This window comes from Anas platyrhynchos, chromosome 19 (genome assembly GCF_047663525.1).
Source record: "Anas platyrhynchos isolate ZD024472 breed Pekin duck chromosome 19, IASCAAS_PekinDuck_T2T, whole genome shotgun sequence".
Taxonomy (NCBI): domain Eukaryota; kingdom Metazoa; phylum Chordata; class Aves; order Anseriformes; family Anatidae; genus Anas; species Anas platyrhynchos.
Genome location: NC_092605.1, coordinates 6,617,681 through 6,637,728, shown reverse-complemented (window position 1 = coordinate 6,637,728; position 20,048 = coordinate 6,617,681). Strand labels below are relative to the sequence as shown.

At 40.1% G+C, this 20,048-nt stretch overlaps 2 protein-coding genes across 6 annotated transcripts in view; both read left to right on the top strand.

Annotated features, from left to right (window-relative positions):
* Positions 1 to 12,244, top strand: part of PECAM1 (platelet and endothelial cell adhesion molecule 1) — a 31,003-nt gene extending 18,759 nt beyond the window's left edge. Inside the window, exons 14-16 of one of the 4 annotated variants that reach the window (XM_005012299.6) lie at positions 32 to 88; positions 6,166 to 6,188; positions 10,716 to 12,244. In XM_005012299.6, the coding sequence (XP_005012356.1) occupies positions 32 to 88; positions 6,166 to 6,188; positions 10,716 to 10,745 (110 nt within the window). In that variant the 3' untranslated portion in view covers positions 10,746 to 12,244. The remainder of the gene's footprint in view (positions 1 to 31; positions 89 to 6,165; positions 6,189 to 10,715) is intronic. The other 3 variants (XM_005012300.6, XM_005012301.6, XM_005012302.6) reach the window with 3 other exon arrangements.
* Positions 12,245 to 12,391: 147 nt separating this feature from the next.
* The window catches only part of TEX2 (testis expressed 2), a 61,981-nt gene continuing 54,324 nt past the window's right edge, over positions 12,392 to 20,048 (top strand). Inside the window, exon 1 of one of the 2 annotated variants that reach the window (XM_072025560.1) lies at positions 12,392 to 13,077. Coding sequence is in view for 1 of the 2 variants with exons in the window: in XM_072025559.1 (XP_071881660.1) it covers positions 16,843 to 16,861 (19 nt within the window). In the remaining variant the exon portion in view is untranslated. Of the gene's footprint in view, positions 13,078 to 16,827; positions 16,862 to 20,048 lie in introns of those variants that run through there. The other variant, XM_072025559.1, reaches the window with a different exon arrangement.

The window sequence follows — 20,048 nt, the reverse complement described above, 5'->3', positions numbered from 1 at the left end:
GAAATTGATTCTGTGCCAATACATTTTCCAGCTCCTGTACAGAAGGGGACTGAAACAGTTTATAGTGAAATCAGAAAAGCTAATAATGGTAAGTAAGCTAGTGAAAAAATAAACACACAAAGGAAGCATTTGTATAGATATTAGAGTTAAATTTGTGACTGAATAGAAGATAAATGCCTTAAAAAGCAATCCAGGTCACATTAGAACATTCCAAATAGCAGCTAACAAATCATAGGTGTTGATAAACTGTATAACACCCTCATATTTTCTCATAAACCAATGATATTCAATGCAGTGAGATTAATATTTGTAACATCTACTTCATTTGTAACATCTACTTCATCAGTGTTGCATAAGCTAAGTAGTTTGGCCTTGTGTCAGGATGTGAATCTGGAGGTGAACGTGCCCCATTAGGAACTAGGAGGCTATGCTGTGATTCAAACCCATCTCAAACTGCAAATGAACGCTTCGTCCTGGTTGAAGTGTTCAACTTGTTGGACTCTTCAACTTGTTGAAGAAGTGTTCAACCATGTTTGCTCTGCATTATAAAATATTACACTGTGTTTGGGCATAACCCCAGCAAATATCTGTGAAGTCTACAACAGTAAACTCTAAAAACCTCTAAAGCAATAAGATCACTTTAGTAGCATGGGTTGTTACTCACTTGTTTTAAGCACCATCAAAATCGTCTGAGATATGCCAGCCACTCTGCCCTACATGTGTTACCTCCTGTAAAAAAGACTTTGGGCATTATGTTGTATGTGGGCATTAGCAGTTACCAGTAGTTACCATCTATAAATGCTCTGGTAGCAATGAGTTCAGACACAGTTGGTTTCTTAATAGTTTGTCAAAGACTAAATGAGAAAGGATTTCCTTTACTCTCTTTGTATTAGAAAGTCTAGGTTTAGGCTGTAATCTCTTCACTTTTTCTCCCCATCCATGTTATCAAGTGGTTTTGTTGTATACTATGTTTAATTTTTGATCTTTGTGCTTTAATTTGCTATTATTTTCTGTTTTATAAGGCATGTCCCACTCCCTCCAACACAATATTCCCTTTCTAAGGAACTTTTCATGTGAGGGTCTCCAAGTACTTTACAAAAACATAACTGAATTTTATCTTGTGAGGACTTCCAAGTCAGTTGTATCTTCATTTTACAGCTGAATAAACACAGAAATTAGGTCATTTGTTTTAAGGTAATGCGTTCAGACAGTGACAACATTGGGAACAGAATTTCAGAATCCTGAACTTCTGCCTTGGTGCTGAACCTATACATTGTACTAATTTTTCACAGCCTTGCAGTTAAAAGTAAAAACATCGAAGAACAGCCTTAGGCTCTTCATGCAGAATTGCCTGGCAGCATCATAAGGAAAAAACAATTCATTTCAGGCTTAAGCCCAAAAGCCACTAATATTCTGAAAAGTTTTCCAGTGAGCGTAGATTAGACCTGTAACAAGCTACAGAAGCTGACTGCGTAACCCCTTGCTTGCCTTCTGCTGAGGTGTGAAGCTGAGTATTATGCCTCTCACTATTCCTATTTTTGACAAAATGGAGTGTTAGATATTAGAAGGATGTTCTGTGAGTTGCAGTGTAACCTCAAAGGATGGTATGGTGGAGCTGTAATTCAAAGCACTTATTAAACTTTACTTTCTGTAATGTGGGAACTGCAATAAAATGAGATATGATTGAAAGACTGGTCTAAATTAGCCAAATGATATGCAAACAGCCCTTAATCTTGCAGTCCACCTGCTCTTTTATGCATAACATTCTACAGTTTTGGTTATTCTTGGAAACATAGTAACCGTTTATTGTTTTAATCACATCTGTTTTTCCTGACTGATACACAGGAAAAGTGTATCAAATAGATAAGCAGTGCATCACATAGCTATGCAGTTGCTTTGGATAGCTTTGCTCCAGTCTATTTAAATGTAAAGTTTGCTTTGACTTTTGATCAAATTTGACTGCAAGGTAGAAAAGTATGAATGCAGTGGAGGATCCTTAAGAAATAAATCTTAATAAGTACATGAATATATTTGTGGAAGTATATTAACGGTCAATTCTAAAAGATATTGAACATTACTAGTGCTTGCAGAAGGGGGTTTACCTTTGTGATCTTCACTATGTTTGATTATTCTTTGAGATTTTTGAGCAAATGCCTGAGAGTACAATCTCCTTCAGGAAGTTAAAGGTTCAGACAAATGTGACCTCTGGGAAAATTATATGAATTGGGGAATTGGTGTTGGCTACCCAGTTTGATAGATATAACATGCAAGACCTAAAAACTTTTTTTTTTTCCAATATTTGCTTGTAAATCACTTTTGTGGTTTCAGTTTGTTAAATTAAAATGAATCAAGTGCTTCATAAGCAGATTCGTCTTTTAAAGGAGTTGCCTGTGCATTTCAGAAATTGTGTCCATTACAGAAGAAGCTGAAGAGGTATCAGTAGTTGTTATGTCTGATGCAATTATTTGTGTCTGAGCCAAATTACTTTTCCTCTTCATTTTTCTGACTGCGCTCACTGCTGTTCCCTGTAAGGCAGATGCCATGTCAATAACCACCTTTTTTGACTGAAAGTCAAATAATAGTGCAGAAGACAGGGTGTTCAGGAAGTTCGTCCAGCTATTGGATTTCTTAATTATTTTTTTTCCTAGAGCAATAGGCTACAAATTTAGTATTTTAAATACGAAATGCCTCAGCTTTAAATCAGTCCTTAAGTCCAAACTGTGAGGAATGCTCACAATTAGTATCAGGTCAATAGCACCTTTGCCTAAGAGTCCTTCACATCTATCAAAATAAGCTAATTTCCTTAAAATACTGCTTTCTCTGGCTGCCCTATGAAAAGGTCAAAGTATATTGGGAGTCTGGGGAATTTCCAGCCAAGTCCCACAGCTATTTTCTTTTGTTCAGAACAGCGGCAGTCTGAGACTTAAGCAAAACAGACAATTGTCTCAATCATCAGACTGCCAAGAGTGATAAAATGTGGCCCTGCTGCCTACTTTGCCTGTGCCTGAGTCCCAGCAGGCCAGGCTGGCAGCTGGTGCTGTTCTGAGGGAGGGGTCAGGATGTGTCAGACGCTAAGTTTGGCTGGGAGGGTGGAGGCTCTTTAGAAGCATGATTTACTTTCATCGCACCTTTCATCCTCCCATGAGGCTGCATGGGCAGGAAGTCCAGGCAACTCCATACTGGTTCTTTCTCGCAGCTCCACCTCTTCTCTCAGCACTGGTCCTAGTTCTTGGGGTAGCACAGTTTTGATCACGTTTCTGAGAAGATGAGCCAACTGTGTTTCACAGATCTCCTTATGTTTTCCAGGGCACTCCCTGGGGAATGCACTGTATGAGTAAATCCTTGCTCCTTTGGTGAACTCAGCCTTTGCTGTGCATTAGATCCAAAGCTCACAGAAGCCAGTGATAGTCTTTGCACTGATCTTGATGTGCACTGAGTTGAACTCATAGTGGCTTATTGCAAGATAACTGCTCTCCTCTCTTCCTAACTTCTCATCAGGAAAATGGAAATCTAGTGAACAAAATGCAGTGCTAGCCTTCATGCTGCTAAGTCTGGAAAAGCGAACTGGTTACTTGGAGGCAGCTGCAGTGACGAGACAGGAAATTCTAAAAACCCTATTGCAACCAACAATGTACTATGGAAAAATAAATATATCCCAGTGGAAAGAGGCATGAGAAATCTCCATTGCATCCAGTGCTTTGGAACAAACTATTAAAAATCAGTCCCAGCAATCAGGAAATCTGCTGCAATACTTTCCTGCTACTGAGCCGAGGGCTTAATATCTCTATACTTAGCTAAAAGTTCCCACTGAAAGCCTTTTCCAGCATAGAGAAAACTTACAAGGTCAGGAGATTCATGACATTATTCAAAAGTCAGGTTTTATGAGCACATGCTCAGTTCCATGCAGTCTGAGATCATGCAAATAATCTCTCTTCTCCAAAATAAAAACTCAGTGTATCTTTAGGTTCTAAGACATGCTAGACCAAAGCTTCAATCTGAGACATTGATTCCAGAGCCAAATGCTGACTCTGGCTTCAGCCAAAAGTTAGGCAAAGCCAGGTGGTTTCACTAAGACACAAATGTGCAGGGAACTTCTAACCTTGGTTGAACCTGAAATACAAAGCACAATTGCATGCAAGCCCCTGTGCAAGGTCTATTCCCAAAACTGGCTGCCAAGATTCCCTGTTAGAAGCTACTACTCCAGTGAAAGACTTGGCAGAATATAATATGTGCCTGTAGTTCAGCTGCTTCTGCTGGTATTCCAGCATCTTAGTTTTCACCAGTGTTGGAGATGGGCTTGAGATGGATTGTAAATTACAACTGCTCAGCCTATGTTCTCTTCTCCACAGTATCTAGCAATAAGAAAGGTCAGACTAGATGAGGATGACACTGCCTTAAATTACTGCCAGTAATGTATTCTTCTGTAAAAATATGTTATTTGAATTTTAAGCCCCATCAACTAAAAGCAACAGCAAGAATTTAAATCCATCAGAAATCCATAAAAGCACCTATACTTGGAAATCTTTTAGAAGTCAGCAGCACTGGCTCTTCAGGTCATTTGTCTCTGTTTCTCTTAACAAAATATGCAACTCCTTATTTGCCCTGCTAAAGAAACTTGACCAGATTTTCTGTGTATGACTAGAATCCAGCTTATCTCTATTTCCCTGTTATTGTTAGTAAGGGAAAGTCAGGTATCGTTTGAAAAAAATCTGTTCTCTTTCATCACAGTAAAATCAGTTTGCTTCAAGTAAAATTAACTTCATATTTCTAACAGAAATGAAAAAATAAGGTTGTGAAAAGATTGATGTAGCAAAGAATCAGCATAAGCACCACATCATTGTGCTGTTTGCTGGTAACGATTTTTTTAAATAAAGAAAACCTAAACATTGAGGATGTATGCTGGTTTACCTGACTGGTACCTTTTAGAAATCATATGGCCTTCTAGCAGCACTTTTAAAGGACACGTAGTGTGACATCTTCCTGGTAGAGATATGGTCCTTAGCTAGAAAACCACAGCATGTTGAATCTGGGTGACAGATTACAAGAAGGTGAGGTTATCTGTCATTGTGACCTAGTAGCTTTGGAGTAGTAAACATCCCGTTGTTTGAAGTTTGGAATTTATACAGAATTTCTCATTTCCTCCTTCCTGGAAGCACAATACATTGTCACAGAGGGCTAAACTGCAGCTCATTAATACTTCACTTCATAAACCTTACATATAGTTCTGTCCACTTAAGGTCAAGCTTTGATGTAGCAGTAGGTCAGTAGCATTTTTGTTCCCTTCTGGCTGCTTGCAGAACACAAAAAACTTTGTGTGTTTCCTATGTAACTTTTTATTTTCTTTCTTTTCAAACTGGCTAAACATATAGGCATCAATTTCATATTGAAATTAAGTTTATGAACTGATATAATGCGCTGTAGTTGCCTGAGTTTTTAGCCTTTTGTTAGCCTAAACATTGTGGGTAGAATTATCTTGAAGAAAACTCGTACTGTACGGTGAAAGCAACATTCAGGTAATCTTTGTTTCTCTGCATTCCAGAAATTGCACCCTGATTGCATACTGTGTTCATGATGTTGCTTTCAGTGAAGATGAATCACAGGCATGTAATAAAAATGCCGATGGTAGAAACCATATGAGCTTACCTGCACATAAATGTACATGGTTGCAAACACAAAGGCGAGAGAAAGACACTTAAGCATTGTTATCTGCAAAGTTAATTTCACCTTATTCAGTTTCCTTGTTCCTTGTGCTGGCTGCCAAGGGAGTTTCTTAAGGTCTGTTTACAGTAGTAGTATTTTTTGTGATATACTTATATTTATTTCAGAGTAATTCTCAAACTTTGAATGTGTTCTGCCTATAGGAGGACTGATGCTGTTACTTGCTATTTTAAAAATACTTAGAAGCATAAAGAGATTACTCCACATTTATAGAAAAAAAACACTATTAAGATTAATCCAGAGCCCAGTGCATACCCTCTGCTTTGAATGTTAGATCTCTTGATACAACTTCTCTTCACTGAATTTGAAGCTTAATTGAAGGTAACAGTTTTACATCATTGTAAGATGAACAAACAAATTTACATTAAACATAGCAGGCTGTTTGCTGAAACTGATCGCTCCTCAATGTGCTACTTAATTATTTACACATTGAATTTTATTTTGCAGATTCTATGGAAAACAGGCATTCTGTAAGTATGCATTTTTGTGTAAGCAAATAAAGCTAGGAAAGTTGGGTTGAGATTATTGTGTATCTAATGAGATGGAGTTCTACATTTTAGTGTTGCTACATTTAATTTTTTGTTGTAGTTGTTCAGAACCTCTACTGGACAGCTACTGGGCAATCCCCTCATAAATATTCTTACTGGTCAGGCTTTCAGTACTACTTTATAGGATGGTCAATATAAAAGCCTGTGGAACTGACTGGTGTTTGGTAGTGCTGGTCACAGGAGGTAAATGACAAATACTGATTTTCTAAGAGTTTGTGTTACACACCTGCATAACTTTGGACATGTGCCATAAATATTCATGCTGACAGAATGGCACAAGGTTGGGGATGGCTGCTGCTTGCTTCAGGGTCCTGATGGAACTGAGGCACTCAAGATTCAGATATAGAAGCCTGCTAAGCTGGTTAACATATCACTAGTGAGAGAGACACTGTTCTAGTTCCATTTGTAATATCTGTAGTGTTTTTGGTGTCAGTGAATCCCCTCAGGGTGTGTCTGTTCACATGCACACACATTCATTCTGTGATTGGGATATCCAGAAAAGTGAGGTCCTTCCTAAAATGTGAAAATAAAAGTTAAACTAAGGAGGAATGTCTGATCCCCTGCACTTGGGGAAGAAGTCACTTACATTCACGGAGTGTTTCCTTCTGGGTTCATTTTCATGCACTGACACAACAAATGGGATGACTCTGTGGACTGGTGGTGAAAACTAAGACACTGTATGAAATTTTGTAGGCAAGCAACTTTTTACTTCAGAGTACATAGATATGTCACAGCTATGTTTTTCTGAGAGGTGAGAACAGTACCATATGTGGCGGAGCTCAGCTAAAATTTTAGGGGTTTTACAGTGGTTCTGCAGGCTGAGGTATAATATGCTGAACAGCTTTATAGGACTAAGAAGTCAGTGAAAAAATATAAATTAAAAAAAAAAAAAAGACAATGACTTGAACAAGCTGTTCTTCTGCTCTCAAGAAATCTGATTCAGGAACATACATTTCAGGAATACTTCTATGAATGTTAGATAAGCTATCAATCCAACCTCTAACCAGGGTTTAGAAGGTGTTTTTTTTGTGGTGGGATTTTTTGCCATCTGCTTTGTGACTTTGGAACTTTACTTAAAAAGAAAAAAGAGAAAGACTCATAAATAAGAATCACAATAGCACAGTCTGCGTCAGCTTATGGCATCCATTTGAATTTTGAAAGTCTCCATCAGCACTCACATCCCCCTGGGATAAAAAAGCAGTCCATTGTATTATTTACAGACACTGGCAGAGCACTGAAGGTCACAGATTGTGTTACAATAAACAGACATATTAACAGGCCAATGGGGTTTATAATATCATTGTCTCTCTTAGTTTAAAGGTTTGTTTTTATTCTTTGCTCTCAATTTTCTAAAAATAAATTGAGCTAAACCCTCCTCTGTGTTATACCAGGCATTCCTTGGAAAGTCGCACAGAAGAAAGTTTGTCCCTGTCCAACACAAAAGGAAAAATGGTCAAGAGTAGCTGTGACAGATATCTGGTGTCTGTTCTGGGAGTGGGAGGGGTTGGTTGCCCCCCTTCCTCCCCCCATTTATCAAGAAAGTTGAAAGAAAGGCTAAAATTTTATGAACATCTTTTGTTTTCTGTTCCTGTGGCCAAAAATGAGTCAATGTTAGATTCTAAGGGGAAAAAGTGTCAAAGGAGGGCAGTCTTCTTTGTGTTGTCTGTATAAATCCTTGTTAACAGTAGGAGAGTAATAAACTTAGATTCTCTGTAAAACTAACCTCATTTTCAGAAACAGAACAAAGAAGCCAGCTTAGAACACTTGCACATCTTATCTGAGTTTTCCTAGAAATAGTCTTACTTCACATCTGTAACAGTCTCCTCTTCAGATACTTTTCATGTACTTAATGTAGTAACAGTTCTCTGTAGCTCATTTTCACTCAGCGCATAACTGAGGTTTGGTCCAAACGAGGAGTTGTTGGTCCTACTCAAGAAAAGGAAAATGGTCCTCATAAAGTGATCAAGTGGCTTAAACTTCCTCCCCAGCTGTTCTGCTTCTTTACAGCCAGCTGAAATATTTGGCTCAGAGGTGCAGCTGTTTTGGTCTGCTACTCCCCTAATTTGTGAGTGGAAGGAGGCCTTCAGGTGCTAGCCTGGCCAGCAGACATCCTCATGGCATGAAATGCCAGGTGGATTACTTACCTATAGTGATGTATCAAAAAACTTGTAGAATTTGCCTCTGTCTAAGCAGTAACAGGTATTCTAGAAGGGTCTATGGGACAAAAGGCACAACAACAGAGACAGCCGTGTTTTGCTAAGAGACAGGAGGACATGCAACATTTTTGCTTCAGTAATTATGGTGGAGTCTCAACACCAGATCCCACTGTCTCTTTCACTCACAAAGTTCAGACAACAATGTGGGTTCTGCTCCTCAGATAATTTCTGTTAACTTACTCAGTTCTGCAGTGATCTTTCTGAAGTCACAGCCAGATCAGAGTACTACATGATGGAAAGAAAAGATGAAGAAAATCATTTTAATAATAAGTGCTAGCCTTGCTCCCATTCCCTTGCCCCTCTATAGTTTCTGTCAGAGTAAATATAATCCAGGATGGAAATTTAGGAACTTTGCTTCATCTTCCCTGAGAGACCGTTATAAAATTGAGCTCAGGGCTCAGACAGTAAATGTTGCTTACTAACAGTAAGTGTTGTATTACACAGAATCATTAATGTTTGCATTATGTTAAGAAAAGTGGTGCATTAGAAAAACAATTAGTTAAATTCTGAATTATTTGAGTTATCTAAAGGTTTAATTGCAGTGTGGTCCTGACTGATTTGCCATCCAGGGTTACATGAACCTGAATGTCTTGGATTTTTGGGACATTTAGAAATGAACCCACAGTTTTGGGGTGGGTGTTCTTCTCTCTTTCTCCTCTGTTTCAAGAATTTGTATCTTAAACGCCATCCATAGGAAGTATTTGCAAAAGAAATGAATTACTTAGAGAGGAACTGGGAGGAGGTTTCCTTCCTGAAATCAGAGCTGGCAATCTTTCTGAGTTATTTAATGGTCCCAGTTTCTGAAAACATATTGAAGGAAATATCTTAACAATGAGATAGCCACTTCGCCAAATACTAATTGGTATTGTGTCAAATTTACCTCAGCAGTACATTCTGACTTCATATCTCTCCTCCCGTATTGCCTCTGTGTGTTTGTTTGTTTGTTTGAGTCTGTCCAAGGAGTATATGAGGACTGGCAGCCTCAGTTGGAACACGGTGTACTGTTAGCCACCTATTTGTACGGCCTCAGAATGTACCCTCTGTGATGGAAACACGTAAAATTTAAATCTATTTGCAGAAATGTGTTTGTTTTCAGCTACTCTCTCATCTTACTCAAGCGATCCCAAATGAATTTTGTAAATTTTCTGTAGTAAAGAAATTGCTTCATGTTGCTGGCACAACGTAGCACAACCTAGCACATGTTGCTTGCACAACCCCCTTGGAAGGGGGATCTGGCACGTGTTTAACTGTGGACAGTAACATGGCACAATAGCTCCAGACAGGAAATGAGGATGAAGGATGTGTCAGTTTAAAACTGGGGGGCATTTCAGGCAGTCAGGATATGAAAAACAAGGTGATACTCTGAAATAAACACTGTATTATAAACCAGGAATTCCTGCCTCTGACTCATGGGGCAAATCCTTTGGGGGTAAGTCCACAAAAGGAATGAGGCGCCTCAGTGCTGACAGACTAAACTATTAGGTTAGAGGCCATCACGTACTCTTAGCAGATATTTGTGGGAGGAAGACTTGCTATGGCAACTGATGTCAGGAAAGACCTGACAGTTGTGAATCCTCGGTGGACAGAATTATTTCTGTCATGTAACATAAAGTCTATAAAGTTTGGGATCTCTCCTTGACCTTTCCCTCTGGTTAGTATAGAGGACTCCTCCAACCGCACACCTCTCGTGGTTCTCAGTGCCAGGTTTCTCTCTCCTCAGTGTGTACTGAGCAGATAGCCTACTGGAAGGAGTAGAAATGTGGTGTCTAAAAGTTGGATGACGCATTGCTCTCTGTTAATCTACTCAGATGCTTCTTGGGAAAGTTTTTTTTGTTCCTGTGTAACTGAAGAACAGGGCCTAATTGTGGTAACTGGGCATCTACTTGTAAACAAAGGAACTGACTTTCAGATCCATTCAGTGCCAGCAAGTTCCATAAGAATCTGACTTTTATCAGTAAACACGCAGTTACAGATGTTGCTGATTTACAGTATTGCACTCCAGTCTTTGATTGTTAACCCAAATCCCCAATTGTCTTATCTCCTTTTTTATCTGATGAAGATAATGCTAATATCTCCCCAGGGAACTGTGCGTATTTATTAGTTCATTGTACAGTGGTCTAAGGAAGATGTTATTTTATTTTAAGTTTTTGTATTGATCAAAAAGGAGAGGGGAGGGCAGGGGGCTATTTACATTCATTTTTTTTTTTTCTTTTTTTGGTCTTGTTGCCAACAGAGAATACAAGGGCATCCTGATGCTACCTAGAGTACTCATCTCAAACATCATCTGGGAGAAGAAAACAAGCCGAGATGGAAGATGTTGCAACTGTTTCAAAAGCTCTGCAGCACTTACTTATGAGTTTGCCAGGCTCTTCTTTCCAAAGTTTATTTCCTCAAGGGGAACAAAAGAGATATTCCTAAAGCATTTAATGGAAAAAAATGCAAAAAAAATTCTCATAGGAAAGTGGCTCAGGAAACCACTGACCTGGGTTCCCATCTTTAATTTCCCCTGCTAATGAAATTTTGTCTTTCTAGCCTCCCAATTCATCATGCTCTGAGGAAATAAAAGGGGAAACTATGGCTGAGAAAGTACATTTCTGCAGTGCAGTAACTACTGTGATGCTAATAGAATGTAGAAATATCTAAGCTTGCTTTAATCTAGCTAACTTGGTAATCAGTAACACTCTACCGTGGCAGAACAGAGCTCAGCACAGCCTGCCCAGCCATGTATGTACTTCGATGTGATCTTGCATCTTGCGCTGAACTCCCTGTGCTGCAGCAGCTGGACTGCTACCAGTCTTGGAGCCAGCTAATTTATAGCTCATTTGGATGCTACGCTGCAATTAGGGCCTAACAGAAGAGTGAGCTCTGGGCTCTCTAAAAACTTGAATAACTGTTCAGAGATTCAGTACTTTACCAAGTGCTTCTCTCAGTAGAGACACAAATATTCTTTATTCTTTGCTAAACTGCTTTTTCCTTCTAAAAGTTCTGATGTTGTTGGTTAGTTTGCTATGATGGTTCTTCAAGGAATGATTGCTAATCATGCTTATTTTGGATGATGCAAAATAAACATCTTGAGTGGGTGGATACTACACCGAGGTCGGTGAGTTTGTATCTGAAAAAACAGTTATGTATAATGCTTATTCCTGGGATTTTAGGAGAGATCTAAAGTTATACTTGTGCCCAGCTTGTCCACTACGGAACTCCATACCTATTCCTCTTCTCTATAGTATGATAAATGATTATCATGGATCCAGTTCTGGACCTGGATCTAATCTCTGAAGCCCACGTTTTTTTCAGTTGCATTAGTTTAACAGAAAAACAAAAAGTACCATCCTTTAACATCCTTTAAGAAGCTGGTCTCTGACACTGCAATTGCTCTCCTTTTCTTACTGCAGATTAAATTACTACAAGATCTGGGCCACAGGTAAGAAGGTTCTCATTTTAATTACAAAGAGAAGACATGGATGTGTATATACATATATAGTTACTGCTTAAAGCATTGCATCAAAGGCACAAAATCAGCAAGAAATACAAAAAGGTTTTATATCTTCATTCCAAACTTTTAAATTTTCAAGCTCAAGTTACTGGCTAGTATTTCTAATTTATTGTTCCCCATGCAAATGTTTTTTGTATCATAAGCCTTTCACAAATGACTGAATTCTGATGAAAGATGTTCATTCTAGCATCCCACAAGTGTCCATACAAGTCTGTTACTATAGGGAATGTGAAAAGGTGTTTTAATAAAAAAAACTCTGAACTGAACTTTGCACTGGATCTTGCATGTTCATATTAGTGACCACTTGCAAGTGAATATCTGTGAAGCTTCTTAGTGATGAATCGTACAGATACATTTCATAAATGATGTATGGAAGATGTTGTCTCTGTAACAACTGATTTCAGGCACCTAGATCTGTTGTCATGGACCAGTTTAGCAGCAGGTAAATACTTAATTAAGTTTAAGAGTGAGCACAGGAGTGCTTGCATTCACATCTCTTGCTAAATTACAAAGCTAAAAGTTCCTCCACAAACCTTTCCACAGCCCTTGTCAAGGCTCAGAAAAGCACTGGTTTCTGGGAAGTTTCACGGTGTCATCTGTGCAGGATGGAGTAGCCATCGGACAATTCATTGGTCTATTTCAGATCATCCCTTGGCTAATCCTAACTTAATCCTGAAGTGTTTTGGGTTTAGCTATAATAAAGGTTGTTTATTTGCTCTCCTGAAGCATACCTGATACATTCATTTATTAGAGTGCTGTGTACTGCTTTGAGCACTTTTGCTTTGTTTTACAGATACATCACAAATATTTAAAAATATGGGACACAGATCAACAGACATCTCCAGCGAAGACAAGGTCAATGAGCCCAGGAAGTAAACAACTACACAAGGAGTCCAAATGTCCTGTTATAAGCATGTCTTCTGGATGCCAAACAAGCCCCATTGTGTCACTGGAAACATTTGGGAAATGCCTTGAATCTGTTACTGAAACAGATTAAAACCCAGATTAGAGGTCAAACAATATGTTATTGAAAAACAACCAAAAAGCCAATTCAGATTTCTACTTGTCACCAAGATGCACTCAGCAAATATAAGATGAGGTGTGTTGCTAAATATTTATGTTTTGAGAAGACAAATAAAAGGATCTCCTAAAATCAGTTTGGGGTGGGGACAAGCTTGGATTTATAAGGTAGTATGTAGGCGTGGTGAGTTGAAGGTGACAGGCTTTTGCTTTCCTATTTGCACTGCTAGTCCTGTTGGCTCTCCTGTGCGCACATGGCAATGTGCAGACACCTGTCTGCCCCAATTAGATTAAGGCTGTGTTTGTGTGGTGACATTTATGCTGTTTTGCACCTGAAAGAGCCAATCCATGTGCACAATGACGTGTTTCATGTGAGACTGTAAGAAAAAGCACCTTGCAGAACAGCGCCTGCAGGTGTCATTCACATTAGTAATAACTTGAGACCGCTTGCTTGAGAGGAGAAAAAGACCTCAGACTCTCTTTCTTAAGAGAGGTTTTTATGATTCATGAAGACCCAGGAAAGAGCAAGAGCAACAGCTTTTCACTTTAAAAATTGCAGTACCACTTATGTGTTAATTCCTAAACTAGGAAAGAAATGATGGTGTTACCTTTCTAAGTTGAAACTTTTAGCAGTTTGTTAATGTTTTCTGATTATCAGGACCAAGGAAGAATGATAATTTTGAGATAAAGGTATCTGAAAGTCTCAACATTTGTATCTAAATCTAAAAGTCTGAGCTTGCATTTTGTAGATAAACTTGCATGAATTTTCCCTAGCATATCATTTTTTATGCTAGGGAATGCTTTACAGTAAGAATTCAAGCTAGCTGTTAAAAACTCATTTTGACAGGAGAACTAGGGAAAATTCTCAGGCCCCTTCGTGGCATTGCCTTTTCTGAGCAGTTCTGGCAGGGCCACGTCCTTCTTGACTTAAGCATGTTCAGAAAGTGACCTGCACATCCCACTCCCTCATTTGATTAACTTTATAACATTTTTACTGTTCTAGAGCAGAGGCTTTGGGACAGAAACGCTTTAAGCCAAAAGCCTCTTCCTGCTTGCCACCATTAGTTTTTTCCTTTCCAGCAAACTAGCAGCTACTTATTTTCTTGTCTAATGTAAGTGCGTTTGTGTGTGACCTTTGGTGGAAAAAGCAGCGACGATGTGCTGGCTGCTTCATGCTAGAAACCACCGGGGAAGGGCACGAAATGCTCTGCCAAGCCTCCTTTCAGTGCCACGGGTGCCCGGGCCGGGACCTTGCAGCCCGATGCGGTGCTGCCCCCCGGTGGCAGAGAAGTCGCAGGGCTGCAGGCGGGGGCCACGTCCCTGCTCCCCGCGGGGGTGCTCCTGGGCACCTGTTGGAGCCGCAGAGCTGAGCCGTGGGACTTTCCTTCCTGCAGTGGTGGGAGCTCCTCGTCTGATCTCGGCCACTCTTTAGGAGAGTTTTCAAAAGCCTGCCAACCACCACTTCTTTCTCTCTTACACAGGTCAATTAATTGTTTGTAAAATGCAGGGCACTCATTCTGTGCGGAGTAAACATCCTGTTCATCGGTGGGTGATTAAACCCCGAAGTTTATTTACTTTTCAGGGGAAGCTATGTGCTTGTTCTAATTGCTTCTTCGTGAGCTTGGTCCAGTTCAAGTTCTTAATGTTGCAATTCACCCGTAAGCTCACTTGCATCATAAGCCCCCAGCTTTTGAGCACAGGGGCAGTAATGCTGTCAGACGGGCTACAGCTGTTGCGAGGGAAAGGGCACGTACAAGGAAAGGAAAAAGAGTTTGAGAAAAACAGTTGAAAAAAAATCACACCAAGTAAACTAGAAATCAAAGTGATGGATAGCAAAGTATCAGGACAAATTTAAAATGCTAGCACGTTTTGTTGTTTAGAATTTCAGGCCCTTTCAGAATAGACCAGTGAAAGCAAAATAAACATCCCTTTTATAGTTATTTGGGAAGTAATAAGCAAGTTATCGTGTCTAAAGAATCACAAAGAACAGAGCTTATTGTCTTCATCCTTTGAAATTCTCCAATGTAAATCACAGGTGCTCCTATTAAAAATAAAAAAGCATAGAGAGCCTAGCAATCACGAGAACTTGGCTTGCATGGGAAACTTCAATTAACTGTGAGCATTTATACAGGTAATTTGTTTTCTCACCAGCCATAGACATGTTGAGTGGGAAGGCTGAGAGAATTCTCACCACTGCAGGAAATAATCACTGTAGTTAAGTTTTAAATTTAATAGCAAAAGAAATCACAGTTTCCTCAGGGAGGGAGTCAGCTGAAAAGTCTGATGACAGGCAAACAGAATAACAGCACAAAACTGAAATGAAAGACTTAGCACAAACCAGCAAGGGTCTAAGGCAGCCCAGGCAAAAGCACCCCACAAGTAGAGACAGAGGGGAGGGAGCAGGGATGGGGGAGAAAAATGAAGAGATCGTGGAAGGTTTGGGAGACAGCCCTTCGGTGTGGTCACCTTGCTGGCTCTATACCTCATGGCATTGGTGATGCTTGGGGAACATGGTGAGGCTGAATCAGTACTGCACAGGTTGGCTTGTTCCAAGCATTGCTGTTTTTTTCAGAAGTTCTGTGGCTCCTAGGAGTAGTATAAAATACACCTGTTAATAAAAGGCACTTTTGCAGGTAGCTGCAGTATTGATCCAGGAAGGCAATAGGTTTGTTTCAGTTGGTGCCGTCAGTGTGTTAGCCCTGTGTGGGGACATGCAGTCATCAGGCACTGAGGAACCTACCTGATACATGCTGCTGTAACAGGCTGTGATATTGCCACAGGGAGTTTGTGTCTTCAGAAGAAAAATCCTATTATGCTCTTATTTATCTGGCACAATCCAAGACATGTTCAGTGCTTGCAGAGGGACTGTGACTGCTGAAATAGCCTGTTTCCACAAAGCACTTATCAACACTTGCATGGGGAGAGCTTGGCTTTAAATCCTCTGCTCTGGCTTTGTTTTTATTCTTTTTTTTTTTTTTTTTAAACTACACACTGAGCCAAGTCTCCACTGCAACTGACACAGTTTCACTCTGAAAATCAATGAGACAGTGCTACGAGGGCAGATATGTCTCAACTGTGAACTTCAGAATGCTCAGAGCTGCTGAACTGACAGCCCTGACTGACTTTTGTCTTCATGGAACTAATCCGTGACAAATGTCTGAACTCCCCTGTGGCCCTCACCACCCACCAGGCTCCTTCTGAGCCAGTTCAGTGCCCAGATAGGGGTAAGCTGCAGCAATGTGCCCTCTCCCAAGTGGAATGACCACTTCCCGGCCCCAGCCTTTCCCTAGGGGACTCTCTGCTCTGTCTGAGGATAAGTGCTTCCAAGGCAGTGAGAATGAGAGCTGCTGGCCTGTCCTCAGGAGGAGGGGGGCAGAGAGATTGCCATCAACAGGGAAAAGATGAGGGCTTTGTCTTAAGTGGGCTCAGTTATGGTATTACTGGAAGGGGTGAACTCAGCATCCCTGTTTGGTAATAGACTGTAAGAGTCTAATGGAAGAAAAAATTGTCAAGTCTATTAAAATGTGTTCAGAGTGTAAGCCAATTAATGAAAATTACAGCCACACAGGTTATTAAATTAGCATGAGACTGTCAATAGAAAATATAGATTGCTTTTGAATAATTTTAAATTATTTAAAGCACAGTAATAATGAAAATCTCACAAAGTCTCCGTCATGCAAAGCATAGTTTTAATTTTGTTGCTGTTTGAGTTGTCTTTTATGTTTTCATTTCAACTTCATGATCATTAAAGGAGCAGGAGATTTAAAGACCAAGAGCTACAGAAGATGCTAAGAGGAAAAAGCTTAGAGGTGGCTAAAGATGAGCTGTGATTCTGCAGTTATCCATGGCAGAGCTGACATCAGGTAAAGCCAAGTGTGTTTAAATGTAGTCCTTGTGTGCATAATGATAGATTAAATCTTCTAGTCACTGACTGTGCCCACATCACCCAGTTGGGTGTTCAGGACTAGACAGCCTGTATTCCCTCAATTACTTTGGCCATTAATGACAATATTTCGCAAAAGCAAGGTGGACCTGCCATGCCTGATATTCCTGTAACTCTTACCACACGTGGCTGCTGCTGCTTCTTTTGTGGCCTCTTCCACTTATGGGCCTGTAGCAATTGCCCCTGCCCTGGACTCCTGGAAATGCCTCTGCATGTAGCCACAGAGAACAACAGGGAACTGCCTCCCTGGCTGCAATTTCCAAACAAATCCAGTGACCGGAGCTCAGCCCTGACTCAGTATTCCTCAGGGCTGGAGCTCTTTGGAAGAAATCTAAATGTATTTACAGCATGGCCAGGCACACTTGAGCAACTGGTTCTGCCTGTGGGTGCTGAGCCTCTGGCAACCTCCAGCCAATCTGCCCCCTTGGCTGGAAGTTTGAGGCCTTAAGGGAGCACAGAGGGGAAATATGCAGACTTTGAGAGATTCACATTCCTCCCAGGGACCTCGGGGACTGGTTGATCTCTACAGAAGGATGGTATGTTCAGCATGACTGAAGTATTAGCTGGCTTAGTCCCGAAACCTCAGAACATTGTGTACGCTGCTTAAATCCAGTTTAGTCATCGCTGGAGGGAGGCACGGCTGCCCTACTAGAAAACAACCCTGACACACACCTGTGCTTTGTCAAACAAGAAACGCTGAAAGGTTTTTCTTTAACTATACTAATTTCCTTTTCCTTTCTTTTTCTCTTTTCTCACTGAAGCAGAATTTTTCCCATTGACTAGATTTCTTTATGACTGTTCTAGGAAGAATCACAATCCTATAGGTCTATCTGTGTATTGAATGAGACTGTGGCAAGGGGACCTGATTAATGTCCCCTACAAGGAGAAAATGATAATTGATGCTTTTTAATTACAAGTTTCCTTGCATTATGGTCTAGTTTTTCAGCTCATAATCATTAGCAGTATAATAGAGACTTAAGTAAATTGCTGCCTTTTCCCCTTTTGTGCTAGATATAGGTCAGATTTTCATGTTTAGTGGTTATTATCTCTGACACTAATTAGTGCGCTGACTTGCTGAAAAAGGTCACATCTGTGTTTTCTTCATTGCATACAAACATGAATAAGGCTGTGTACTCCCACCAATTGATTTCCTAATTGTTGTGTTTCTGGATTCCTTTCCACCAATGCAAAGTCACTAGTTTGACTTTACACCTACTTTGTACTTAGGTCAGTGAAAGACAAAGTTGAGGGCAGAGGAATGTCAGGAGCTATTATGTCCAGGGCACATGTCCCCCAGTCTGCACTTCATAAATCAAAGCAACCATGCTTCATGCACCATTGACTTTTCAAGCTCTGTGCAGTTGCAATCAAAGGGATGAAGTTGTTGCCTTTCCATGAGGAAATGGGTGGAGCTTTCATTCCCTGTCTTTGACCAAAGCACTTAGATGGTTTTAGGCCCAGCAGATTGTTTCTAATAGCAGGCAAAATTGATCATTCGAGTACTTTGATGCAGCCCTTTTATTTACAAAGAAAGTACAAAATTCTGTTTCATTGAACAGAGGAATTGGACAATAGGAGACAATTTATCTGCATGATTTTCAATCCTTTCAGCCAGCACTTTCACCAGAAGCACTCCACGAGCTTTTTTTTTTTTTTCTTTTTTCTCATTTTTTCTTTTCTTTTCCTCAAGGTCATTCTAGCAGAGTTTATCTGTTTCTGCCTGGATTTGGGAGAAGACTGCTGTCAGACTATAGGAACATAGCTGCTCCGAGCAGTGCCCTCCTCCCCATATCTTCAAAGCCCAGCATTTCAGTCAGGAGAAACCCTGAATGCTTTGACTTCTCCACAGGGTCTGCCCTTCTGCCTTCTTTCTTAGGGGTGACTGTTCCCGTTTCAGCTGCCTGCTTCTGTAAGAGAGCTTGTTTGTTTCTTCTACAGAAGAATATCCAACAAGAGGTAACATCTAACTTGTTGGGATCAGTAAGCTTTTGCCCGAACCCTGTGTCTGGATGGCATTAGGGCTAGTTACTCAGCATGTGTCTCCGCGTTAATAAAGAGTAAGACATTTGCACACACTACTAGAGATGAAGAGCAGGAAGATGTATTGGCATTAGCATGAGATGAGATTCTCACTGCACAGGCAAAGATTTGCTAGATGCTTCCCTTGCCTCTAAAGAGAAAGACCCTGTTGACCAATAAGCAGTATTCATTGCTAATATTGGGGTAAATTTCTCAGCATTCCTTGCCCTGTTCATCATATTTAACCTTGAATTTATTTGTAGAGAAATGCACAGCAAATCCCATTTAAGACAGGAAGAAACAAAAAGAAAGCCTGGACATCGTGTGTTTTCTTGCAGTATTGTCCTGGACAGTTTCCAATCTGTTAATGAATGAACACTGACATCTAAACCATCCCCTGGGGAGGTTCAAGATCTGTCTGAGTTCAGTAAGAGGTTCCTATATAGCTGTAACAAGCCCATACTTCAAAAGAAATACATTTTGCTATTTTTAAATCACAAGAGTTTTGGAAGGCTTTGAATATCAAGATTAAGTCTCTGTCTAAATGCAATAGAAGGCATACGTCATTGTCTCACTCAAATTTGGAAGTTTTTCATATTCTAAAATCTGGATTTGATGCTCTAAAGAGTTAATGTATGACTGTGTTTAGTTTACTTTTCTTTTTCTTCCAGAGCAGACTGTGCATGTATTTATTAGACTCCTTAGTACATCTCAACGGATTAATGTGAAAAATGTATTACATTGTCTATGAGCACTTGAAATTTTGACTCAGGGTTACTGGCTGGATAGATTACTGAGCAATGCTTAACTGAAAGATTTAATGATGCTCTGAACAAGACATGACTCATTCTTGAACAGCAGGGAACAGCTCCTATATGTGAAAAAAACAAGGTCATATGGCTCCATATGGAGTCATATGCACAGCGTGAAGCTATTTGCATTAGATAGCAATATAAAATGGCTGTGGAAGCTGAACAGAAGGGTCAGGGCAGCTGGGCAGGTCTGAAGACTTCGTTATGCATCAGGTCACTAAAATTACAAAGTGAAGCTGATTGAGGTATCCTAAATGCTTCACATTAGACATCTAT